This window comes from Equus asinus, chromosome 13 (genome assembly GCF_041296235.1).
Source record: "Equus asinus isolate D_3611 breed Donkey chromosome 13, EquAss-T2T_v2, whole genome shotgun sequence".
NCBI lineage: Eukaryota > Metazoa > Chordata > Mammalia > Perissodactyla > Equidae > Equus > Equus asinus.
This window is the reverse complement of record NC_091802.1, coordinates 5,163,097-5,189,812: the sequence shown is the minus strand read 5'-3', so window position 1 is coordinate 5,189,812 and position 26,716 is coordinate 5,163,097. Positions and strand designations below refer to the sequence as shown.

The 26,716-nt window shown below is 49.9% G+C and overlaps 1 protein-coding gene across 2 annotated transcripts in view; it reads right to left on the bottom strand.

Annotated features, from left to right (window-relative positions):
- PMP22 (peripheral myelin protein 22) overlaps window positions 1-18,594 on the bottom strand; it is a 32,399-nt gene extending 13,805 nt beyond the window's left edge. Inside the window, exons 1-3 of one of the 2 annotated variants that reach the window (XM_014864189.3) lie at window positions 18,344-18,594; window positions 13,967-14,078; window positions 12,609-12,705 (exon numbers count right to left, since the gene is read on the bottom strand). In XM_014864189.3, coding sequence (XP_014719675.1) covers window positions 12,609-12,705; window positions 13,967-14,044 — 175 coding nt within the window. In that variant the 5' untranslated portion in view covers window positions 14,045-14,078; window positions 18,344-18,594. Of the gene's footprint in view, window positions 1-12,608; window positions 12,706-13,966; window positions 14,079-15,722; window positions 16,112-18,343 lie in introns of those variants that run through there. The other variant, XM_014864187.3, reaches the window with a different exon arrangement.
- Window positions 18,595-26,716: the final 8,122 nt, after the last annotated feature.

The window sequence follows — 26,716 nt, the reverse complement described above, 5'->3', positions numbered from 1 at the left end:
CATGTGTGACAGACACCTCTACGCGTTCTTCACAGGAACAATAATTTACTAATCCTCTTGTGACCAGCAATTTGGCAGAATACATTTATATTAAATATATATGTAAATAACATAATGGCTACAATCTCACTTACCATATCCTGGATAAATACTCAAACATATACTCAAAGAGAAATGAATAAGGGTATTCATTGTAGCATCATTCCCATGAGTGAAAATAAATTAGGGTATATCCCCACAATGGAATATTTTGCAACAATTAAAAAATCATGAGTTAGAAAATGAATGACCTTTCAAAGATCTCAAAGATAATGAAAAGAATAAGGTGTACACACAACATGATGTCATTCTGTGAATATATACCAAAAAACTATATAGCTAGATATATACACACATAAGCATGCATGTGTGTGTGTTATTCAAAAAAGAGCCAAAGATGTGCCAAACTGATATCAATGGTCACCCCGGGAACCAGAGCTGGAATGAAGGTCAGTTTGGTCAAGAGGGCCTTCCACTTAATCTATATCATTTGATTTATTTGTAATAAGGAGAATCTTTTCCTGTAATATTTGAATAATTAAAACCAAGTTAAAAGGTTACAAGGTAAAGAAGACACGGCAGTCAATAATAAGAGCCGCTGGAATCCTGGGCAGCACTGAGCTTGCACATGCAGAGAGTAATGGGACTTATCCTTTCCTCAAATGCCATTGAGTCAGAAGGTACACATGCACAGCCAGGGGAAAAGAGAGTTGAGCCAAGAGGAAGCAGCCTCCATTCCAGCCCCAAAAGGCTGGCTGAAGATTCAAAAGCCCTGTCGGTGTTGTTTGAAGGGAAGCCCACAATGCCCTGAGGAGATTCCGGAATTCATAGGACATTGCCCCAGAGCCAGAGTCATTCTCTGAATGGGACTAGACTAATGGCGGGCAGTAATGGAGAGCGCATAGCACACCCTCGGGCGTGGCAGGCATTTGATCCGTTGTGAAGATTCGCGAAGCCTGACTCCCCCAGCAGGCAGTCATGTGCGTGGGTTACAGCAGCCCAGGAACGGCTCTCTAGACTAGCTCTGCTGACCACCTGCTTAACTTGCCACTTAACGTGCTTTTGGCCTTGAACTCCTCTTCTCTAACACGAGGTCCTAGCTATCTCATAGGGTTGTTGTAATGCTCAAACAAAAGAATGGATATAAAAGCTCTGTTAAAGGAGGATGCCTATTTCAAAGGCTGAGGTTGAGGGTCGGGGAAAATAAGCAACTGACAGACTGTTCCAGGGTATGGTTCCTGGGGCATCTCCATCTGGGTCACTCCAAGAAATGGTACAATGGGGACCACAGTGTTCACATAAGCCATATTATTAGGGCACCAATCAGAACTCCAAAAAGTACTTTGATGCAACTTTGGGATCAGCTCGTATCTAATCTTTAGCACAAGGGTCAGCAAATTACCTGGGAAGAGTCAGACTGTAAATATTTTAGGCTTTGCAGGTCATACGGTCTCCATGGCAACTACTCAACTTTGCCGTCTTAGCACAAATCAGGCTTAGTCACTGTGTAAATGAATGGGTGTGGCCCTTTCATCCAATCCAACCTTATTTAGCCATCAAGCAATGGGCCAGATTTGGCCAGCAGGCTACCGTTTGCCAACCTTTGCTAAAGCCAAACAAGTCAGATGTACAGAAAATAATTATTAGAGTTGAGAGACCTGAGATGCAAGGGAAAAAAGATGCCCATTACAGACTTGTTGTATATAGACGGAACCTAATGACGGAACCAACATTCCAGGTGGCAAACCTGAACTTCTACCCAAGCCCCAGTGCAATTATACTCTTCTTCTCAACCTGCAAATTCGCCATCATTAGCAGAGCCCCTGATGAGCGCCGCTGTCATTCTCCAGGCCTCATTCAGTGCCTGGTAAGTATTTGCGGAATTCCCAATGGCAGTGTTTGATCTCCAACCTTGGTGCTGAGCACAGGAACTAAAAGCCCTAAAACTCTTTGCAGTCCTCCTGATCTAATGAGGGAGTCAAGTAAAAGGGCTGCTGACAGCTTTCTGACGTGGGCCGTGGCTGCAAGCAGACCCAGTTCCCCCAGCAGCTAAGGGGAAGCTTGAGTTGCACAATGATCAAAGCTCCCTTCAAGGTCAGATTCCAGCTGCCACAGCAGCTAAGCAATGAAGGAAATACATCTGCCCCCTCAGCTGTATTCTTAGCCCGGGGCCGACAATCTCGTGAGTTAAGGGCTCAGAAAGGATGAAGCACTTTAAATGTACCAGTTCATCTGCGTCTTTCTGCATCCTTCATTACCAGCATGGAGCCAGCCGCCTCTCTCATCCCCGGCCCCACCTCGAGTCCCACTCTGGGCAATTCATAAAAGCTTTCTGACTCAATTAAGAGAACAAATTTTCTTGAAAATGCAAGGAAGGACGGTTGCATGAAAGTCAGAGCATAAATTGGGGAGGCCATTAGGGAAAAAAGCCAGGAGGAAAGAGGCCATCAGGGGATGAATCACAAGTGGAGGAGATAGTGCCACCCGTTTGCATAATGCTGGGCTGTTTTCAAAAGGCACATGACCATCAAGGCCTGCTCCCCACCCTCAAACCTCCCAACCCACTGCCATCACACAAACTGCCATTTTCCCTACGTCTCCATATAAATGTCATTCCAGAAATAGCTGACTTGCCAAGAGTGCTCCAGCCTAAACAATGTGGCCTTTGGCTTACGCATCGCCCACCAGCTGGAGCATGTGCAGGGCTTCACCTTCCTTCCCATCCAGACCAGCTGGTAGCTTTCAAATGGGGCTCAGGTCTCAGGCCGCCTTTGCCCGTGACCCGTGCAGAATGCAAGTCCGAATGCGGTTCCTGCCCACAGACATTGGCCCGGAGCTCTCGAAAATGAGGAAGGCCACACGGGAGGCCCCTTCAGAGCACAGTCATGGGGGCATTTTAACGAGAGCAAAACCTATGGCTGGCAACTAGTGAACGCAAACGGATCAGCAGGTAGGAAGAACCTTCGTGTCAAGGTGTGCCAGCTAAACCTGATGCCATCACTCAATGAACTGCGCTCCTAATTACGAGGCTCTGTGACGGGCACAGGAACTAGTTTATCTGAATATAATGCAGCCATCGAGGCACCTGAGGTTACCTGAAAATATTAAGCTGTTTGAGGCTTCCTTTATTCACTGGTTGGAAAACTCTAGTAACAGGAGGACCAGCTTGGGCTGTGCTTCCCAAAGGATTATTGTCAGAAGACTGACTCTACCAGTTGATTAACAAACAAACAGATGGAGTGGGTTCCAGGGTCAAGTATATTGACCTTCATCCTTGGGCATTACGATATACCATGAAATAGTAAAGGCTACAAGAACATTTGCCATGAAAAAAAAAAGACAGCTTAACTTTTAAATTTTAGTGTTTTTCAAATTAATTTATCAGAGAACTTTTTGTTTTTCTTTTTGTTTTTGTTTTTAACAGACCACTTAGAAATGCTGGGTTTGGCCGTAGAAATGACAATGGAGAGGAGAGAGGCATTTTTAATTGCCTGATCATGAGCTGCACTAGTGGAGAATGTACAGGGGGGATAAGGGATTGACTGGGTTGTTTTCAAGATCTTTGGGCTTAAAAGGCATTCTCCATATAAAAATAATCAGAGGCCCCCTCTCCTTTTTAGTCCTAAAGTATGGGGAAAAAAAAAAAAAAGGCCAAGCATCATGGAAATTAAGAGCTAGGATCAATACAGACCCCAGCCCACCAGCCACAGTAAACCACCCACCCTTCCCCAAGCACAGTGCCCTTCTCGCCTCCCCTGCCCACTGAAGATCTACCCAGTTTCCAAGGACCAGCTCAAAGGCTTCCTCCACTCAGGATGCCCCGTGTCACAATTCTATCCTGAATATGAAGTGGCCCCGGGACTCACATGACATGGTGGGCCCCCACTCCACGCCCTCCTCAACGCTCAATCCATTAGACAAGCAGGGCACCTGCCCAGGTCCCCAGTGTGTCAGAGGCAGCACCGGTGCAGAAAAGCAAGGACTCCTGAGGCCCAGTCTTCTGGGCTTTCCACTGCAACACACTAGGGTGCTGAGAAATTCAGTCATACGTTTGACATCTAGTGACGTAAAGGATCCTACTGCTTTCTTTCGGTGTTGAATCCACCAAAGATAGAAAGGGAGGAAGGATAAGGGGTAGGACAAATGGAAAGAGCTTCCCTTGTTCTCTGCTCATCAACCTCCCAAGCCAAACCACCGTGCCAGCTTCAGAGGAGCAAGAAGAGGCCCACGCCTGATATCTGGAGGCAGTACCTTACACAGCTGGCATTTCAGAGGAATCTCGGCAGCACCAGAGAAGCCACTGAAAGAAGGAAGCATCACCCAGAGGAGGGAAGACCGGGAAGATAAAGTGTAGTCTCCGAATATTTCAAGAGTCTGTCCAGGGATGCTACGGAGGTTTAAACTCCTTGAGGAAGTCTCCACCTGGTGAAAACCAAGTCTAGCACGTCGGGCATGAACGAGGACAACCAGAAATGACTGCACAAAAGAGGGGACAGTCTTGGCTCTAACAAGCTCATTTCTTCATAACAACATCTCCTGGCACGCCTCCCACATCACAGGCCACTCCTTCCCAATCACTTCTGCTAACTCCTTCCTGTCCCCCATTAACACCTGACGATCCCAAGACTGGATTCTGGACCCTGTTCCCTTCTTTCCACCCTGTCCTCTCATATACTCCCCAAGTAATGTTATTCAGCACCACGACATCAGATACTCTCCTGTATAGACTCAGGATCCCCCATTTGAATTTCCAGTGCAGACCTCTCCCCGAGCTACAGATTTCCAAATCTAAGCGCTCTGCTGCCGTCTCCGATGGCCAAAACACAAATCCTAATTTCTATTCCTCCCCCAAAACAGCCTCTTCCTCCCTGTCTCCCCTATCTCAGTCTAAGACCCCATTGTACACCTAGTTACTCAAGCCCAAAAACCTGGAAGTTATCCCCAACAATCCTGTCCTAACCCCCCCACATCCAATCCATCAGCATTGTCCCCTTCTCCACCCCGTCTCCCTACCCAAGCCACCTGACCCACCTCCTACAGTTCCTGTGCGGACTGAATGCAGTGCTCTTAGAAGAGTACTGGGCAGCTACATGAGCCGCTGATATTCTTACCATCATCATCACCGTCACCATCATCATCATCATCATCATCATCATCACGCCCAGCCTGGACCACTGCCGTAGCCTCCTCACTGGTCCCCAGCCCCACCCTTGCCCCTGCCTGAAATACATTCTCCACATAACAACCAGAATGAGCTTTCAAATCACAAACCAAATCACGCCACTCTTCTGCTTAAATGCCTTCAATGATGCCCCAGTTGTCCCCCTCAGCACCACGGCCAGTGAGGCCTCAGCGATCCAGCCCCCACCTTCCTCCCCGCCTCACCCCACACCCTTTCCTCCAGCTGGCTCACTCAGCCGCACTGGCCCCTGTCACTGGGGAGCACACCAAAGTCTTTCGTGCCTCAGGGCTTGGCCCTTTCCATCACCTCCTGGAATTTTCTTCCTGCGGTTCTTCACATGACTGGCCCCTCCCCGTCTTTTAAGTCTCAATCCACATGACTATGGAAGGAAGAGGCCTTCTGTGACCAGCTGCTTCCTCCCCAGCGGCGGCTTTCTAGTTCATCACTCTATTTGTCTCCTGCAGGGCAGTTTCGACAACTGTTGATTTATTGTGTATTCTCTGGCTCCCCCAAGTAACTGTGAGCTCCACAAGAGCAGAGGCCTGGTCTTTCTGGTTCATCTCTGTGTGCTCAGTTTCTGGAACAGTGTGTGGCACATAGGATGTGGTCAACATATTTGAAGAATAAATGAATGGACCACATTGTTAGCTCTTCAAAAATGAAAGGGGCTCTCTTGAAAGGGAATGAGTTCCCCATCACTGGTAGGATGAGCACACGGCGGACATATTGCAGAGTGGTGTGAAGCTGGGTGGGACAGGGAGGAGGGACGGACTTGATGACCTCCCAGGTCCCTGCCGACGTTGGAAGTCTATGTGTGTGCCGGCCACTGCACACTTAGAAGGCTTTGTGCCAGACATCCTTCTCTCAGGCACCGAAAACCAACATCCACAACCTCAGGCTGCATCCTGGCCAATCCCTGCTCCTGAAATACAAGGGATGCTTTCTCAACTGTTACCAGATTCCCCCAGCATCCTGGGAATGCAACCGAAATCTTTTAAAAAGCAGAGACTGTAAGCTTCAAGGGCCATATGGTCCAAAAAGCATTCCAAATTAACTCCTGGATGCTGGCATCTGATGAGAGACGTTGAGGGTTGAAACACCAACATTATGACACCACATCCCATCCCCTGCCTCTCCTCGCCTGCCTCGGCATCCCACAAGCGCCTGTCAAATCAAGAGCCATTACTTGGGCAGATTTTGTGGGTTGGCCCGGGGAGCCGCAGAGATTTCAAATTGCAAAACATGAACCCATAAATGCAGAGGGCCTCCTGTGTTTTCTGAAATCTGACCAAAAGTTGAGCCACAGACGAGGAAGTGGTCTGATGCCCTTGCTGAAACGACAATGCCACCAAATGGATAAACAAGATACTCCGGAATCACAGAAGACGGAGACAACAGGAGACCGCCGTGCATGGAATCAGGGGCTCCTGAGACTGGCAAGATTTATTTTTTTCTAATTTTTAATCCAAAATATTGGTCTAATGCTGCCCAAAACCTACTGATTGCCACGAGTTTGTTGTTGTTATTGTTTAGAAAGGCAAGGCGATGAGTGCCCCTTTTCTTGGCTTCTGATCTTGGCTTGGATAATTTGGAGAATTCAAAACAAAAAGCATTAGTTCACTCAATGCAAGGCCAATGTTTTGCTGAACCTTCTCTGGTCAGGAGATTTTAAACTCCCCCATGCTATGAGGGCCTCCGGGAGTTAGGTGCCTGTAGGACTTGGGGAAGAGGAGGCGTGGCACACGCCCACCCCCAGGTGCTAGCCAGAGCTGCTCAGATCTTATTAGCCTGAAAGGCAAGGCTCCAGGACCTGGCCTCATCTGTCTCTGGATGGCTGGCTGCCATGTGCACGCTACCCCACAGGCCCTGCCCTCAGGCCCTGAGACCCCACTTTCTTAATCAAGGCAGAGAGAACCTATTTGTTACTCAATGCTAATTTCCTAACACAGTTATTTCCTGATTGTGAAGGTAAAAGATCTCAATGAGGAAAATGAGGAGGGCAGCGGAGGAAAAGAAAACCACGGAAGTGCTGAGAACCCCGCGACCCAGGATAATACTGGAAATAAATCGGTGCATTTCTACTTTGTAAGATTTCTGATATGTTCTGTCTTATAAATGCCCGGGACTGCTATTCCAACGTGGAAGAAAATAGACAGTTTAGAAACACATATAAGATAGAATAGATCTAAATGCAATTGTAAAAATGAGAGAGGCCTCCATACGCAGCAAACTCTGTACCAGAGTCTAGAAGGACCTATGGGATGGCTTGCCATCCTACCCCTTGCTCTCTCTGTTCCCACTATTCTGGACTGCGCTCTGCTCCTCAACTCTGCCAGGTTCCTTCCCTCCCCAGCAATCTTGTACCAAATGGTCCCTCTGCCTGGCACCTGCCACCATGTTCCTTTGGCTGACTCCTGGTCATCCTCAAGGGGTACTCCTCCAAGAGGCCTCCCCTCCCCACCCCAATCCCTCATTGCACATCACCCTGTTTTACTCTCTTAGTAGTTCCTATCACAGCCCCAAAGTATCCATGTTTGTTGACTGATTCACCCAGGAAAATGTAAGCTGTTGCTCACTCTTGTATCCTGGTGCCTACAATGGTGTTTGGTACATGGCAGGTGTTCAACGAATAGCTCTGAATGAAAGAACAGAGAAAGGGAGAAGGCACAGCAAGAGGTGGAAGTTCACGATCAAGGAACTAAGAAAAGGCTGAACTTCCAGAATGAAGGGGAGGAGAGATGGGAAATGAGACAATGGGGAAACAGATCATTCAGGTAGATTCCTAGGGACCTTAGTAAAGATTTTCATCTGAAGATTGAGACCAACAAGGTGCCTCTGAAAGGTTTTAAATTGGGAGTAATATAACTAGGTTTGTATTTTTTTAAATATCATGCTGGATTCAATGTGAAAAATGAGTTACAAAGAAGCAAGAAAGGCCAGGAGCTGGAAGGCTGCTGCCGCGGCTCTGACAAGTGACTGCAGGCGTGGCAACAGACAAGGACTGAGAGGGGCCTGTGGGACTTCTGATGCTTCTGGGAACGGAGGGAGAGGGAAACCGGCAGCTCGCTGGCAGGGGAGGCAGAGTTCACTAAAATTCTAGAAACTGTCAAAGGAACAGACAAAGTGGAGGAGGATGAAGACCAAGTGGCTTGGCGGTGCCTCTAAGACACCCCAGTGGAACTGTCTAGTAGGAAGCTGGGTATTTGGGTCTGGAGTTCAGAAGAGAGGTCTGGACTGGAAGAAACAGAGATTCAAGAGACATCATGAAACAGTAGATTTCGTTACTGACTGGGGAGGTGGGAGAGAAAGAAGTCTAAGGGTTCTACAGTTTCCCATAACGGGTCACTGCAAGAATGTGGCACTGCTGATGGAGCCCAGGATACAGTAGAGATGGAATATTTGAAGATTCAGAAAACACTTGGGCCTTGCTCTGAAGTAGCCTAGGGCCCAGCAGAGCTATCGTAAAAGAGTACAACTGGCTATGGTCAAAGCCGAGGAGAGAAGCACTTCAAGCCAGGCTTTCTGCGAGGTGCATGCTATTAAAGGTCTATGAACTGAGAATGCCTGCTTCCCGAGAGGCTGAATGACTGCATTCTCAGCCTCATTATAACTAGGTGTGGCTGTGTGACTAAGTTCCAATAAAAGATAGAAACAGAAGTGTGTGGTCTATCTGGAGTTGTTTCATTAAAAGGGAGAGGGACACATTCTTCTCCTTCTCCTTTCTCCATTCAATTGCTTGAAGCATGGATGAGATGGCTGGAGCTCTAGCAGCCTTTTGATCTGTGAGAATGAGGGCCAAACCCAACAGATGGCAAAGAAACGAGCTAGAAAGTGCCTGATTCTCTGACAATTTCATGGAACTGCCACACCTATCTCGGGCTGCCTACTTCCAGACTTCCTTTAAAAGAGAGAGAAATAAACTATCTTATTTTAAAAAACCACTGCCATTTGAAGATATTTTGTTATAGGCAATCAATCCGAATCCTAACTTGCACCCTAGCCCACTGGTCTACCCGGCACCTGCAGTGCTTTCCTCTTGCTTTAGGTCACGTCACTGCCTTGACAAGGAACATCCTCCTCCTTGCCTGTGTTTATTTAAATCCTGCCCATCCTTCAGAGGATGGATCAAATTCCACCTCCCACACGAGACTTGCCTTCTTCTTCCTCCCCTGAACTCTGGCCCTGCCTGCCTGCCCCCAGTCCTTGGACATCGGCCTCCGCTGCCCTCACAGTGATTCATCCCTGACTCCTCAAAGCGGCTCAGGGCCATCAAGGGCAAGGTCCACAGCTTCCAGGTCCTTGTATTCCCTGAGCCCGGGCCGAGTTCCAGAATATACCCCCACCACTCCTCTTCCTCCTCCACCTGCAGCCAGGATCAGGATGGGGCCAGAAAGTGTGTTAAGAAATTCAGAAAATGGGAAGGCAGGCAGAGTTGAGAGCAGCTGGCAAGAAATCTAAAACTGCTCCTAATATCAAGAGGCAGCTTCGGGGGAAGGTCTGATCTGCCTCCTTCAAACTGTGTAACATTCACTTGGGACTACCCTGCCGTTGACGCGGCACAGGGCACGGTTCATACGGAAAAGAGAGCGACTGGCCAGGCCTGGAGAGGTGCTGTGCCCCGGCCCCACACACACAAAAACGAGCCCCTTCAGAAAAATAGCGGGTCACGCAAACCAACGCATTTTCACAAAGCACACGCACAGTGTATTCTTCACAAATTGATACCCACAAGGAATTACTATGGATTACTTAAATAAAAAGTATGTTGCAACCATTCTAAGAGCAAATTCAGACCAAGGTAAATCATTTCCAACTCATAGCGTTCAGCTATAAAGCAGTCTAATTGTTAAAAATGATGTATTTTTTCAACACATTGTTTGTCACAGAAATTGTTAAACCCAATCGAAAAGGTACGGGGGGGGCCCCGAGGATTGACCCCCCTCGGATCTGCAGGTATAACACAGCCAATTCGTCAGAAGATATCAGCAGAGATAAGGACACCTGGGGACGCTTAAATGGAAACTGCTAACTTAGAATAAGCCCACATCCAAATTAACCCAGCTTGCTAAAAGCATATCCAGATTTCCTCAAAATGCCCTTCCCGTGGGCACTGAGAAGACAGATGCAGAGCGACAACACTCAGGGATCCAGCCCACAGAAAGCCACCATGCGGATTTGGAAGCCACGCTCAAGATCCCATAATTATTGTAAAGGAACCCAAGAAGATGAGCTTGGCACACAGAGCCAGTTGAGAAACAAGAAGCTTCCTGATGTAAACAACACAAGCGCCTCTTGGAGATCTGCTGCTAGTGTGGTGCGGAAAGTGAGTCAACAACAGGCCAGGAGGCAAAGTTGCTCTCCTGCCTGCTGAAGGCTCCAGCACAATCTCGAGAGCTGCTCCTCTGTCGCCTCAATCTCTGTTGAGACCCAGCTGGGCTTCAACGCGCCTGCCAAATTGCCCCCTTCCGGGCCTAAGAGTCCAGGATTCTGTGCCAACCCCGCATGGCCAAATGCCACTTGGGAAGGGCGCCTGTGCGGCTGCCTGGTCTCAGGGAAAGCCTGCCCTTTGGGGCTGAGTCACCACGTGTGACCACCAGGTGTCAGTGGTGAGCGAGGAGACGCCCATCCTAGCCTTCAGGGAACCTCAGCCAGAGCCTGAAGGGGAGACACCGGATGCTGTGGCTTTGGGGACAAGCAGTGCCATCTCCTCATTCTCAGGCACTCATGAATATTTCAGTTACTTGGTTGCCAACTCACCATGCAACCTCTAGGACGGTTTTCATTCAGTATCCTTCACACACACAGAGGAAAGATTAAGGACTGCTCGGTTTAAAGACTGGGGCCTCCCCTCCTTTCCCCCCAGGAAGGTGGAAGCGTAAAGCAGGCTTCTCCGCTCCTTGCCTATCCTCCCAAGACGTGCTAAAAATGACTATTCTAGCAGTTTCTCTTTATACTGAGGTTCGAGCTGTTCAGTTTGTAATGCTTCAGTGACAGCTTGGGTGCTACTGGGTGCAGGGCCCGTGGGAGCAAAGTGCGGCAGGGAAACTGGACTGAGCAAGGCCAGAACTTAGGCCACTTCACTGCCTGCTCTGTGGAGCTGGATCTAAACTGGTTTCTCTCATCAGGTGTAGCATCTTCAACAGAAATACTGGATCTCTGAGTAGCTGCAGCAACACTGAAATCTGTACTGTATTGGTCTTTTACCCCCAGGGTATGTACCATATCTATAGCCTCCTCCTTCTCCAGGCCAAGGGCACATCCTTTGGAACATGAGACCATGCCGAGCCAGAGCCACTGTGTCCTCAACACCAAGCATTGTGGCCCCTTCCAGGGTCCACGTTACCACTAAATACCACCAACCACCAAAAAGAATGCACGCTATCTATCTCTGCCTCTCAGCATCCACAGACACAGGGCCCCCAGCTGGCACTCCTCCCCTCTGGGTACCTGAGGTATCTAGTGGGTGCCTCTGCTGCCAATTAACCCCTTAACTTGAATTCAAGTAGACCTGCTTTCCCATGTCTCATAAGCAAAGATGCTGAGGACAGAGGAGAAATACAAACTTCTGGATGAAGGACCCTCCCACACTCAGTTTAGGGTTTTGCAAATAGCTTCAAGTCCCCGTCTTGAACAAGCAAACATTCAAAGGTTTTTTGTTGCTTTTGTTTGTTTTCTTTTTTGTGAAGAAGACTGGCCCTGAGCTAACATCTTTGCCAGTCTTCTTCTATTTTGTATGTGGGATGCCGCTACAGCATGGCTTGATGAGTGGTATATAGGTCCGGGCCTGCGATGTGAACCATGAACCCTGGGCCGTGGAAGCGGAGCAGATGAACTTAACCACTATGCCATGAGGCCAGCCCCCAAAGGTTTTGATACTAAGTGGCACCACTGAGGCCCAAGACCTGGAAAGGCAGTCTTGTAACTGGGAACCAAAAACTGGCCCAACCATCCTTGGGACAGCCCCACTGTCACTGCAACAGGAAGAGGCAGGACATTTCTGGAGAGAGACAGTCACCAAACCAAAGACACCAGTTGGATCAAAAGTCCCAATGGGGTCTGCCTAAGATTTCACCATCATGCCCCCTTTACTGTTTATCTGTGTCAACATTTCTTCATTCCCGAGAAGCCTTCCACCCAGTGATGAAGAGGGAGCCAGGGCATTTCTCTAGGTAGAGAGAACATGCAACGGTTCCCAGGATCTCAGCTAAGCCAGGGAAACCACTGACTCTCTCCTTTGTCTTGGATTCACCGCCCCCTGTCACATTCTTCCCCACCCCAGCAACAACCTTCAAGCTGGTGTCTTCCAAGAACAAGTGCTTCAGGTCTGGACTGAGAACAGTGTCACAGATAGAAAGGAGGGGCTTGCAGAGCAAAAAGCCGGTCTCACCGTTTGCTGACGATGAGAAACAGTGTTGGACGTTGCCTGAGGTAGTGCTACAGTTCTGCCAGAGGTCAGTCGCATGTCCATTGCCCACGATCCATTGCTAGAAAGAACCAGACAACAAAATCAGGGGAGGTAGCGAGGAGTGAAGGAAGGGGGGAGGAGAAGAGCAAGGGAAGGCAAGGAGCAGCCTCCTCGACCCATCTCCCTGGCCTGCCCCCGCCCTGCCTGACGTTGCACAGCCAGAGGCCCAGGCACGCTGGACAGAAGACCAGGTGGCGGTCTGGCTCAGACATCGGGCTCAGTATTCAGGAGGGCCAGTGTTTTGCAAGCGAAAAGCACCTTGTAAACGGGAAAGGACCACACACAACAGAAGCTATTACATGCAGAGGTGTGTACTACAGTAGAAGGGGCCATGGACTCAACCCAGGACACCTGCATTCAAGTCATTTCTTCTGCCCAGATCTCCTTCGGTGACATTCCCCAAGCCACCACCTCTCTGAGCCTACTTCCTTACTTACAATTCCTATCGATCCAACAACATTATGGGCACAGTTAAGATGTAATAAAGATACTTGTAAATGATAAACCAATTCACAAATCCTCAACATCATTGTTTCTCACTCTGACATAATTACTTCTCGACCTTTGAATCAGACAAGAAGATCAAGGCCAGGACTTGCCTTATATTAAGAGGCGAAAGCCACAGTCACTGGCTGCCTGAGTCTGTGCTCATCTTTAAGAAAAGAGTTTCAAATCTAAGGTTCTTGACGGTTGATGGTTCTATAACACGAGTTATCCTGATGACTCTACTAAAATAAAGTAAAGTGTGGATGCTCTACTAAAGAGGTCCTGTTTGCACATCATAAAGCAGACCTGGGACTGGGAACTCTTTTCTAGAAAAGCCGAGTTTAACTTTCCGATGGCAAGTCCTAAAGGGTGTTTACCAGCTAAGCCACCCATCTGAATTATGACATTTGGAGAAAAACAAGCCTTCATAAATACTCCACTTTCTTTCTCAAGAACCAGCATCAAGAAAAAATGCTAAACAAACCTATCAAATGAAGGCGAGGGACCCTGGATCTGCACCGAAGTTATGGGGCTTACAGAGAGGTCCGCACAGCCCTCCTAGTCCAGCACTTGCTTGCTTCCTATCCCTGAGTGTGCTCTGGTTTTCTCAAAACAACCGAAAAGGGGCAGATTGCCAAACTGCAAATTGCCCGGGGATGTCTGAGCCTTCTCCTTGTCTGCAACTGTCACACAGTCCTGAACTAGAGGGAGCACAGCTGGAATCGCTGCCCCGGAGGCCCAGCACTGGGTCAGCACTGGGCGCCCCGCCCGCCCGCTGCCCTTCGGACACTCACGCTGACGATCGTGGCGACGAACAGCAGCACCAGCACGGCGACGTGGAGGACAATGATACCCAGCAACAGGAGGAGCATTGTAGCGGCAAGTTCTGCTCAGCGGAGTTTCTGCCTGCCGGGAGAGAGAGCCGAAGCTGGACGTGAGGCCGATCGAAGCGGCGAGGGAGGGAGGAGCGCGCGGAGGGTCCCCGCGCGAGCAGAACGCCCGGGCCTGGCACTGCGCCCGCCCCCCGCCCGCCGCCTGCCGCCCGGGTTGGGGCGCCTCCAAGCCGCCCGGCGGCCGGCCGAGAGAGGGCAGCCGCCGACCGTAGGATCCCCGACCAGCGCTCAGCGGGGCCCGCCTGCGACAGAACATCTTTTGCTTTTGGAACAAAACAAGTGGTACGCACGTCTAAGTCACCCCAGGAGAAGAGGTTTTTCCAGAATAACGACCAGAGACCACAGCAGCCTCCACCTACCCCGGGCGCCTCCCGGGGACAGCCCAACTTGGGGAAGGGGACAGAAAGAGGAAAGCGCACGTTCCCCTGTGGGGTGGAGATCGAGGAGAGGGGTAGGCGCCCAGATTCCTGCGAGAGGCCTGGGGACACCAGCGGCGTGCCGTGCGGGAGCGCGCGGCGGCCAGCTGGTTTCCCAGACCCCAGTGCGCTCCGCGTTCCGCTAGTCTCCAAGTTTCCACCCAGTTCTGCCAGCGCAAGGGAGCCGTCCTGGCCCCAGCCGGGCCTGGCAGAGACACGGCGGCTCCGGAGAGACGGCGCAGAGCCGGCCGGGAAGTGTGGGGAGGAAAGAAAGGCCGGGGAGAGTCGCCCGGACCCTGCGCTTCCCGCCCGCCGCGCGCTTCCCCGGGCAGCCTCGCGGGCTGGGCCGTGCCGCTCCGGGCTAGCCCCACGCACGGTCGCCGCGGGACGACCCTGTCCAGCCTCGACGCTGCGGGACACAGGCCCAGGACTCTGGATGGAGAGGAGCAGATGTCCGGTGGGAAGGAGAGGCGGAGGGTAAAGGGTTGAGTCTCAGGAGAACTGCAGTTGGTCGGAGGGGGCAGGACATCTTCTATCCGAAGTTGTGCGGTCCTAGCCCTTCGTTCTACCGAGTGCGGAGCTTAAGACAGGGGTAACCTGTCAGAGGATGTGCAGGGCTGTGAAGGACCAGCTGCGTCTTGGGGACCATTTCAGGACAGTCTTGAGCCAGGGAGACAATGTTTCTGTAACTCGGTTTTAAAAGTACCCAATCCCAGACCCTTCCCTTCCGCTCCACAAGCAATACATTCAAAGGAACCCTGGAATGTTCGGGAAGAAATAAGCACAGTTTTCTGATGTATCCCAGAAGGTTTAAATTAAATCCAGTGGCTCCCAGCGCCGGAGAGGTACCAGAGAGGGAAGATCGGGTATATGACTAGAAATGGGGAAACCACAGGCGTCCAGGACCCCCGGACGTCCACCTCAGGGTCCGCTTTGCCAGTGAGTCCCCGAGTAGGCGCCTCTCCAAGAGGCGAAAACTGCTCCGCCCCTGCCCCATATGCGGACCCCATCACCCGCGCCCCTTAGGGTTTACAGAGCACAAGGCACTCCGCACTGTAATCCTACAGGCCTAGTAGGAACGATACGAGACAGACTGTGGTCTGTCTGCCGCGCTCGGGACAGAAAGCTCGGAGACCTGGCTAGTCCAAAGCCCGCGACTGCTCCGCGCTTTCTGGCACCATCGACGGAAGATGCCCACGTTTCTCCTCCATCTCCTCTACTTTCTCTACCAAAGCACTTACAGCCCAAAGGGATAGCTGTCGCCGATCCTCAGAACGGCCTCAGGCGCAAACTCGGTGCGTGCGCTCGGCTGCTGGCGTCCCCAAAGTCAGCTGCGCTGCGGGGCTGCGCGCGCGAAGCAAGGGGCCAGAGGGAGGCTCCCGGCGTTCCCCTTTAACGGGAACAACGCCCTGTCTGCGTCGCTGCAGTAGGGTGTGTCCCTGGGTCGGCGTGTGCTGGAGGGCGGGACTCGGGGAGGAGAGAGGGCAGGAGGGAGGGAGGGCAGTGACAGTTACACGGCCTTAAATACGCCTCAGGAGAAAGTTGATCAAAACCCTGCGACTTTTACTCGAAACTGGGAGGCAGCTGAGCTTTCTCACCTCCGCTTCCCCGGCTCCGCCGAGTTCGTGGAAACCAAGTGTTGACCAATAAACCGGCCCCTCCGCCCCCTCCGCCCCCTCCGCCCCCTCCGCCCCCTCCGCCCGCGCGGGGAGAGCCCGCTAGAGGTCGCCCCCGCCGGGGCCCAGCTCCGGGCTTGGGGCGCGCGCACGCGGACAGCGCCCACGCGGGGCCCGAGGCTGGACTCCTCTCCTGCGGGGAGGGAGGAGCTGGCACGTCAGCGCTGGAGGACGTCCCTCTGCTGTCGGGTCCTGGTGCACCTGGCCTGCCCTGGCGTCTTAGCTGGGCACACCTGCACCACGCCCGCCCGCCCACCCTATCAGTGTCTGCTCCCCGGCATTGTACCGGGTTCCTAGGCTCTCAGGGGACCGATCGAGTGGGCCCTGCTTGGGTGAGAGTTAGAGGGAGGAGGGAGAGTCTGCCAGCTATGAAACTGCGGGCCCTGGGGTCGGGCTCCTCGCAGCCTGGGTAAAACCAGACCACAACCGGGGATGCTCCAGGCGAAGTTTCCCTGGCTTGGCTCCCAGCCTCGGCGGGCATCCCCGGTCACAGGGTGGGGAATTGGCCATTTGAGGTGGAGGAAGAGCAGCCAGGGAAATCAGCTGATTCGCAGCCTCCTGAACCTGGTGGGTCCGCATTACAGAGATAGAGGCTGACCCTTCCGGGCGCGGCGCTGGTGCGCTGGGCAGGCCAGGCTTGATGCGAGAACAGGGAGCCCGTCTGTGGGTGTTAGAGGCCTTTGCCTGCTAAGGACTAACGCAGCCGTGCACACACACACACACACACACACCCCTCTACTGGCTAGTGTACTCTGTCATAAAGCCTCCTCACTCTAAATGTCAAACAATTCCATACTATTTTAGTTTTTATTTGAAATAGCTGCTTATTGTAGCTAATTGTATATTCTTATTTTTAAGTAAAACTAAATTATTTGAAAAATTCTTCAAACAATGGTCTTTTCAAAATTCTTATATTATCAAATTGAAAAAGAATACTTGTAAAACTCTTATTCAATGTCCGTCGTCTGGCGGTCACTTCAGCAGGACTTTACACATGTCCCTGAGGGGTGGTGTGGTCCGATGGTTAGGCATCCCGGCTCTGGGCTCAGACAAACCTGATTACCTGCTTGCTCAGGGCTGTGAATTTGAATTTGCCAGAGTTTGCTGAGCTTGGGTTTTCTCATCAGCAGATAGGAAATAATGCCTATTTTAAAGGGTTATGGTGATGATCAAAGGAGAAAAGGGTGTGAAGCAGTTAGCTAGGGGTCTGGAACATATTAAGGGGCCAGTGCCCAATAAGTTCTTGTCTTTATTATTATTATGTCGCATTTACCCCTCACAACAGCCGTTCCGGACAAGCCTGACCATCCTGAACTAGAATAGCTCATAACTCCCATAGGCTGGGAGCACATGTGTGAGCGGAATAACAAACTGAAGAAACGGAAGGATTTTCTCTCCTCCAGGGGTCATTTTATAGGTCAAGTTTGCCCTAGGAATTATTGCCTTGCTTTATGCCATCCAGACTTTTATTTATTTAACCAACATTTATGTGCTCACCATGTACCCGGGACTATTCTAAGCACTTTACAAATATTAGCATATTTAACTCAGGATTTTCTTTCTCTTCCTTTTTTTCTTCTGAGTAAACTTTTTACTGAAGTCTATACATCTAGAAAAGTGTGCATATTGTAAGGCATATCTCCTTTCTTCCTTTCCTCTGAACCCCATATTGTAATCAATAACCAGGACCCAGCACACCGTGAGCTGCGGGACATGGGAACCCATCCATCTTTCACTGTCTGGCTGGGCTCCCAGTGGTGGAAGACGAAATGCTGCCCAGGGCAGTGCTGAGCAGGCTTGGCCACACCCAGGGCCGGCCAGGGCCCGCTACAGGTGGAAGCTGCTCCCCAACCTGCTTCCAGTCTGAGGTCCCGTGCCAGCTGTGGGCACAGAGCGGTTTCCCATCAGGGAAGAGCACCTGGACCCCTTTCTCCCTTCAAATCTGGATGTACTGGAGTTTCTAGATGCTCTCAGGTGGTTCTTCTTGCCACCCCAGCCAGAGTACATGTCCAGCTTTTAACCAAGGATTTAAAAAATCCTCTGACTCTCGAGCCAGTTCCAACACAAATGCACAGTCTCCTCTGCAATCCTTTCCATTTGCGGTTTGCAGGGGTGGGAGACCGGGCTGCTCTCCGTGCAGCATAAGCACACACCACCCAGAGGCACAGTTTGCCAAGGAAACTCACCGGGCCAAACAGTGTAACCCCTTCCTCCACGCGGCTTTCTTTGCAGTCAAAAGCAAGGGATGCGAAGGCAAAGCCCTCCCCACAGGGCAGCGGAGAGACCAGCGGCCGGCTGGCAGACTCTAAGCCCCACAGCTTCCAAACAGGCTCCCCGAGATGCTCCCTGGTGGTGCTCCCTGTAACTGAAGCCAGACCAGGCGTCTTTCCAGTTTATTCAGGGGCTGGTCCAATGCTGGGATATGTCATGGTGGCCTGAGAGCTTCTCAGCCTCTACTATTTAAAGAGACAGCGCCCAGCTTTGTGTACTCTGCAGAACACATCCCAAGAGACCCTGCAGGGCATGGAGAACCTGGAATCAACGGCGACAGGAGCTTTAGGTATGCCTGAAACCTGTGGTGCCAAGGCTATTCTCACTGCCAGAGCCAGCCCGTGTAACAGCGAGAGGCCCCCGGGTTCTCAGTGCCCTCCCCTCACCTCCAGGGAATTCTGCAAGGATGAAATCTATGTTGTGAAGGGTCCGTGTGCATAGTGTTATATGTGTGCAGATAGGGTTCCTTTTTAATCAAAATCATTAGAAAGAGCTCAAACATTGCACAGATAATCTCTCACAGCACCGCCCAGGGAACCAAATGTCTCCAAGTCACACGTCAAGTCCACTTTGCTCTAACCCCCAGCTGGAAAGGGCCCCTGCTACCTGCCCTGTCTGTCTAGACCCCACTCCACCTTGCCATGCTGGCAGCTTATTAGAACGAAACTTGAGGAAATGGGTTCTTCCGGCTGTCTTTCACGCGCCCTTAAATCGAGTCATTATTAGATGTTGATCTTCACGTAAATTCACGTAAACTTCTATTGGAAACTTTCTAACCTGTCCGGCAGGATAGGCTGGAAGAGCCATGGAAATGTTACGGGGAGGGAGACAAAGGGAGGCACCGTGTTCTTCAGGCTCTTTGCAGCTTATACCCCTGCAAGCTCTCAGAAAGAGTCCTCTGCTTCTAGCAAGTTCTCCCGGGTGGAATTTCCAAGACAAGGGGACTTGGTTTCACTGAATGAGTTTCCTGAAATTCTGGTAATTTCCCTACCTCTTATGTCAGGGGTCCCCAATCTGGAGCACCCCGTAGAGTTTGGACGAGTCCCTCTTGGCCACACTTTATGTCTTTTTGGGCTCCACAGTCAGGAGGGGTCCAATTGGCCTCCTCCCCTGTTTGCTCTGCTCCCAGCCAGCATTTGCAGTCTCAGTGAAACGAGTTGGCCTTCTCCCTTTGTGGATGTCAGTTTTATTTCCCCAGCAGCGGTTCTGCTCCGCAGAATCACCTGAGAGCTTTGCAAACCGCCTTGCCCAGGCCTGTGCCCAGAGCAGCTGACTCGGTGGTCCAGGCTGGGGCTCAGGTGTGGGTACTTTTTAACGCTCCCCTGGATGTTCCCGTGTCCAGCTAGATTGTCACATGGAGCCAGGTGGTCTCTGGTTTCCTTCCAGTTGTCTTTTGTTGTCGAGCCCGAAGCGAGGTAAGGCCCGGAGTGGACTGCAGTGTTACACAAGTTATGGTTCACAGTCTTGTCAGACAAAACAGGGGCGTGTGTGTGTATATTTGGGGTGTGCGTGTGTCTGTGTGTGTGTGAGAGAGAGAGAGAGACGGGGGCATCCCTCAGTCCTCTTCTGACACGGCAGGAGGCTGTGAGCATGGTTTTCCAGCCTCCCCAGACAGCGCCCTTCCTGGGTGCTCCTCATAATCAGACTCTGAAGGCTGCATGACAGAGGCTGCTGCCCCTCAGGCCGGGACTAAGCCTGGAGACATCTGAGAAGATCATTTCTGCTCAGAAGAAGCAGGGTGGGTGGTGAGGAGCTGAGGGTCATGGATTTTGCTTCTGGCTGGATAGGGACGATCCGATCAGCCCTCCACCCTTCACGAGATCCACGTTCCGGGACCTGCTCTCCTGGCACTGGATTGCCTTCGATTCCCCCCGTCTCCTGCAACCAAGCCCAGAGGACCTGCTAGCTTTGGCTGTGACCTGGTTGACATCATCCTCGAGGCTTCAAGGCACCAGAGCTGTCACTGCTGCACTTCACTGGCCCCATCCTCCACGTACCAACTCACTTGTCTCCACCTGCCTGGGCCAGGCTCTCTGCCTCCCCACTAACTCAAGAGAGGACAATGCCGTCCTGGTCCTCTCTCCCAGTTCTGATGGCCCTCTTCTCAGCCAAATGGGACCCCACCCCGGGCATCTGTGTTAAGCAACGTGTCCTCAGATACATGGGGAATATCCACTGGGCCACTTGCCATATTAATGGATGCAATATTCACCAAATCACATTTATTATTGTTATTATTATTTTCCACACTTTATAGATCGAGAAAATGAGAATTAGGCAAACTTCTGAGGAAACAGTTAAGTCACAACAGACTGACTGATTCTAGCGCCCGGGCTGGTCTGCTGCACCATACCGCCTCAGCTTCTTAGCAATAAATCATCCATAAGTCGTTGATAAAAATCATAATAACAATGGGGCTGGCCCCGTGGCCGAGTGGTTAAGTTCGCGCGCTCCGCTGCAGGCGGCCCAGTGTTTCGTTGGTTCAAATCCTGGGCGCGGACATGGCACTGCTCATCAGACCACGCTGAGGCAGCGTCCCACATACCACAACTAGAAGGACCCACAACGAAATATACAACTATGTACCGGGGGGCTTTGGGGAGAAAAAGGAGAAAAATAAAATCTTTAAAAAAAAAATCATAATAACAATGATATCTCATATTTACTTGATTGCTACTGTGTGCCAGACACCATTCTGAACATTTTACACAATTCAGATCATTTAATCCTTACCACAACTTTATGAAATAGGAATGCTATCGTCCTCTTTGATATGAGGGGGAGACTGAGGCACAGCAAGACATTGAGTAACTTTCTCAAGACACCCTGTAAAGAAATGACAGAGACCAGATTCAAACAGGCGTTCTGGCTGCAGAACCCGCCCTCCGTTCCCTGGGCTATTTTGCACCCTCCAGTGCTCCTCATTGTGCCCGGCATTCATGGCACATCTATACCTCTTCCATGGTGCTTCCAAGGACCCTATTATAATCTAATTTCCTTTTTTCACCAATGATACTGACACATTATACCTATTTACACTGTTTACATGTTTCTTTTTCCATTAATAAAGCAAGAAAATGTCCTAAACCCTCCACCGATTGCACCATTGTGAGTCTCCCTTTCAAGCGTCCTGCCCTATCCTGCCGATGGGGCCCTGGTGTCACACACCCATGCAGTCCAGCGCTGGGTGGATCCTGCACATAGCTGACAGCTCGATTTCATAAGACCGTCACTGTCGTCCTCAGGGAGTGGAATCTAAGCAGACTCTGGAAGTAGGAGGCGGCCCTTTTTTTCTTCACTTATAGTTACCAAAATCCTGTCCCGTGTAGTATCTTATTTGACAGGGAATCATTATGACCATTTTCTGCGTGAAGAAACTGAGGCTTGGAGAATTTACAGTGTTTCCTCCGGGGACCAGCGAGTCAGTGCCAGGCCTGGAACTTGAAAGCACTTCCTCTGATTTCTGAACCTGTGATTTTTCCATTATGTGGACTCGCCAAGAGAAAACAGAGGGGAGTCTCACTTGGGCATTTGTCCAGTGGATGAAGCTGTCGGAGCGTCTGTCTCACCAGGCACTCGGTCAGTATCTGGCGAGTCTTTATACTACACACGAAGCCTTTCCTGTTTCCTCACAGCCAGCAGCCTGTGTGGGCGTTCTTGGCGAGGCCCAGACACAGCTGGTCTGAAAGGGCCCTCAAAAGTCAGGTTGCTTGTCTCATCCAGACTCATCTAGACTCTTCTGAGCAGCTTATTATTAAAGGGGAAGGAAGGAAGGGAGGGAGGAGAGAAAGAGAGGGAAGGGGAAGAGAAGGGAGAAAAGAAGGAACAGAAGGAGCCAGTTTGACTTCCATGAGCAGATCCTTCTATAAATGGACATGTTTGAAATTACGTCATCTCTGAGTCCCCAGAAGATGTTCTCTGTGAGCAACTCAGAAGCAGGTAGAAAGCAGCCTAAAGACACACAAACTCAAGTTGGCACGGGGCCATTCCCTAAGTTACATCTTTAAGATTTACAAATTTATCTTGGGATAAATTGCTTCTTTAGCTCCTTCACCTGTGGGAGAAACCAAGCACAGAATGATTATGTTGTGCCATTGGAATGATATAGAGTACAAAGATTTCTCTGTTCCCAAATGCATTGTTGCTTAGGAAAGCCAGATTCCACAGATGCAAGTGGAGGGGAGAAAGCGGTCTTTTCTCTGACATCTTATGAGCTGGCAGAGAAAGGATTCGGGAACAGTTTAAGCAAGAAAGGGTCTGAAAGAACTGATTTGTACTTGGATTGAAAACTCTGAAACTCTTCTAAGACTCTTACTCCTAACGGACATGTTTCTGCTCCAGCCAGGGAGAGGCTCAGTGTGGTGGGGAAGGCAATCGATTTTGCCACACAGCAATGATGGAACAGGAGAGGAATGGACAGATTTTCTCGGCCCTGCAGACAAGGTGTGGCAATGCAGAGAAAGGCAGCCTACGCTTGAGGTCAGAGTTGTCCTTTTTGAAGGAGGAGGACAGGAAAGGCCACCATAAGCCAAGGCAATGCTTGATTCAGGCAGACGAGGTCACGCCAAACCATGGGGCATTAATCTTCCTCGAGAAGAACAAGGCGTACACACACGAGCAGTCCTGGAAGAGAATCTGGGCGAACAATCTTCGTCCCCCGTGGTGCGCCGGTCTGTGCGCACCTCTGAGCTGGAGGAACAGCGGTTGCACTTAAAATGAACTTGAGAGCAGATGTTTTCTTCATCTGGAGTCCCTGAACCACTTATCAAGTGTGAAACCTCAGCTAAAGCCAGGGAAGTTCACAGAGAAAGGTCAGATCCTTTCGAGAGGTTCAAGGCAGAACTGGGCAAGGCTTCAAATATTTTTACTCTTCATTGTTAAAGACTAGGAAATATCCAGTCCAGGCGACTTCAGTGGGAAGCCTGGGCCTCATGTGACAACGACCTTAGAAATCTGACTCAGAAATTAAAATTCTAGAAATAGAATTAAAACTCTAGAAATAAAATTCTAGAAACAGCTGGCAAATGGTGGAGCCAAAATGTAACCTTTGACAATCTGGAGCCAAGACCACTAAACTCTACGAAATGCATAGTCTTAGACACACCCCACATTCCACAGTGACAAAAACAAAAGCAAAACCTGCAAGACTGTGAAGCATGGAGAATTCAGTACAACAGAATTCTTTCGACACTACATTTCCAAGTTCTACCATAAAATGGGAAAAATAAATTTGCATGAAACCAAACATATCACAGGGTTAGTTATGATTCATAATCACACATCTTAGTCTCGTGCCTCCATCATGATGAATCTCTGACTTTCTGGCTTATGTGGAGAAAATGGGCACTGAACCTACCCCAGGGAGGGCTCAGGAGGGCCACGGGCCAGACATTCCCTCATCTTTTGTGCTGTCTCCAAATGGGGTCGCATACCCAGGCACAGAGGTAGAATGGTGGAATTGAATTAAGTTGTGCAACTCACAATGAAATACATTGTGCATCTTACAATTCAATGGTAAAATGTAAGCATTTATATGGACCAAGAACTTGGTAACCTCATTTTCTACTTATTTAAGTACATCAGAAGACTCAGAAGAAGAAAAAAAGTGGCTTGGACCTTTATTGATCTTGAGGGACCCTCCAGGGTTTAAGTATGTGACTTTGAATCTGAGAATGCCTACAACCGACAGCAAAAGCATGGTCGGATATGGTTCAGATGAGAAAAATGCACTGAAAATTATGGTCCATTTGACCAAGCGGGAAAGCCCTTACAGCATTGTCTCACTTCTCAGGCTCTCTCTCTTTCTTTCTCTCACGCCTCTTCCATCCCCATCATGGTGTGCAACCATAATGAAACAAACATACCAGTAACATCTGAATTTCACTGCCTTGTGAGTGCCTCCACCACTGGGAGACCTCAGGATCATTTTGAGTCTTCCTTCCTAGCAAGGCATCTTTCAAGGGCCGTCCCAGAAGACGGTTTACATCGCATGCTCACTCCTATATAATCTTGGATCGTTGAATACCAAACTGTGTCTTGGGGACTAGATTATGAAGTATTTTCTAAATTTACTGGACCGTGGAACTTTTGTTCCCAGATTCTCTCCAAGACTTAGGTTCCATGGCACTTACATTGGAAACCTTGGGCTACATGTCCTCTCCAGCTCTGACATTCTAATATCTATCAAAGGAGACAAATGGAAGAGATGGCATTTCTTCAAACTGACTATAGACATTTCAGGAAATGAAAAGGCAGATTAAAGGCAGGAGGCATCGCTAAGGACTCCAGGCCAGCTAACTTTCCCCAGTCAGGGAAGAGAAAACACCCATAGAAGCCAGCAAAGAGATTTGTTGCTGTGATCCTGAGTTAGGAATTGGGTGGAGGTCGTTCCCAATAGCCACTCAAGTTCTCCTTTGCTGTATATTTATTCTCCTTTTAGGGGGACCACAGTGTTTCAACTCAGGGGCTCTAGGGGTGGCCTCATCATGGTCTTTTGAAGAACACCCAAGAACCCAGTTATAGCATTATATGAATGATCCAAAGGTGGCCTCTGTGTATTGGCCCCTATGTTGTTTATTTCTTTACTGAAAGCTGAGAGCTGTTACCTCAAAAGCTCGCTGGCATTTAACTCAAAGTTTTTCACATCCAATTATTTTAAAAATAGCCCAAACAAGCAGATTTTTAGCTATGTAGAATCTGTCTGCTTTGCATGCCCCAGGAAACCTTACCCCACATCTGCCGGCCAAGGATGAGGTAGAGCCTCGTGGTTATAAGACCCCAAGCTGCTATGGCCCTTCAGAGTTCTCTGACTCAGAGACTCCACACCGTGGAGCTGAGCAACATCACCTAGACACGTAAGTGCCCTTTGAGGACACATAAGTCCCCACTTCCCCAGGAGTTCCCTTTCCCTCCTCCCTTTCTGGATGGTGGCCCATGTGCCCGCTGTGGCCTCTGGTCAGTCTCCTGCTGTGAAGGACCTTGCCTCTCATGCAACCATGTTCCATCACCACCCAATAAAGTTTGTTGTGTGTCACTGCCTCTTGTGGTCATATCTTTTTTCCTAGATCAGCCCTAAGACCCTCTAACAAACCCTCACATATATAGAGAGAGGTGAGACACAGAGGAATGATAGGCCTGGCACAGAAACACAGTGATAACCTTAGGATTCGTGCATGCAAAGAAGGGCAGGAAATCTTCCAGAGAAACAGAAGCATTCTGGTGGTATTGTCACACAGGCCATTCCAGCTTCCTCAAATAATCCAGCTGAAGAACTTCTTCCAGAGGATCCAGGGTGAAAGTGGGTGACATGGATTGCCAGTGATGGGCTCCCAACTGGAAGACCTCCTGAAAAAGAATCTTCACACTATCAAGCTGAGAGAGAAAAGACCTGTTGTGAGGCTGAATGTGTGGACTACTCAGCTATGGAGCTATGGAAAATAATGACCTGGTACATAAATCTGTACATGGGCCTGGTGGCAGTCCACGAGAGCCCTGCACTCAGACAGCACACAACTGGGTGTGCTCCCGCTCAGGTGACTGATAGAGCCATTCTTCATCCAACAATTTCAGTGGCTGATCCTTAACCCTCACTCCTCATACACAATGTGATGTGTGAATACCTGGGTAGAGTCGAAACTGGCTGGTGTAGTCTTAACAGCTGCACACTGACGCATCAGCTCCCTGTCTCCACCAGTGTTTGCTTCTATAAAGGAAACAAAAGCCATACAGTTCCTCTTGCTAAGGTCACTGGACTTCGCTGGCTTCTTCCATGATGACAGAGTAAACAAAAGATGACTAAGTGTTTTTGGCATCCAGGGCCATCCAGGGCCATCCACAGTCAGAAGCAGACTCTGGGAGAAGTATATTTTGAACATCTTAGCCTTAAGTATGTAAGGAGAGGGAAAACTGAAGGCCTTTTAAAGCAATATTCATTCAACAGCTATTTATTGAGCACCTACTACGGGTCAGGAGGAAATAACATCACTTTGCCTCTTCAATCTTCATTAGAAGTAAAAACAGTCACAAAATCTTCCCATCCCTACAAACATGCCTTTTTGCAACGTAGCTTTTCCATTCCCGCCACGAAAAGGTGCAATCTATTCCTCCACTCTTTGAATCTGGACCTGGCCATGTGGCCTGCTTTGGCCAACGGGACATTAACAGTATGACACAAGCAGAGGCTTAACAAGCACTTGCTCTTTAGAGTGTGCCCTCTTACTGCTGGGGGTTATTCTCTCATCATCTGAACAAGCCCAAGAAGCCTGCTGGATATTGAGAGACCACATGGA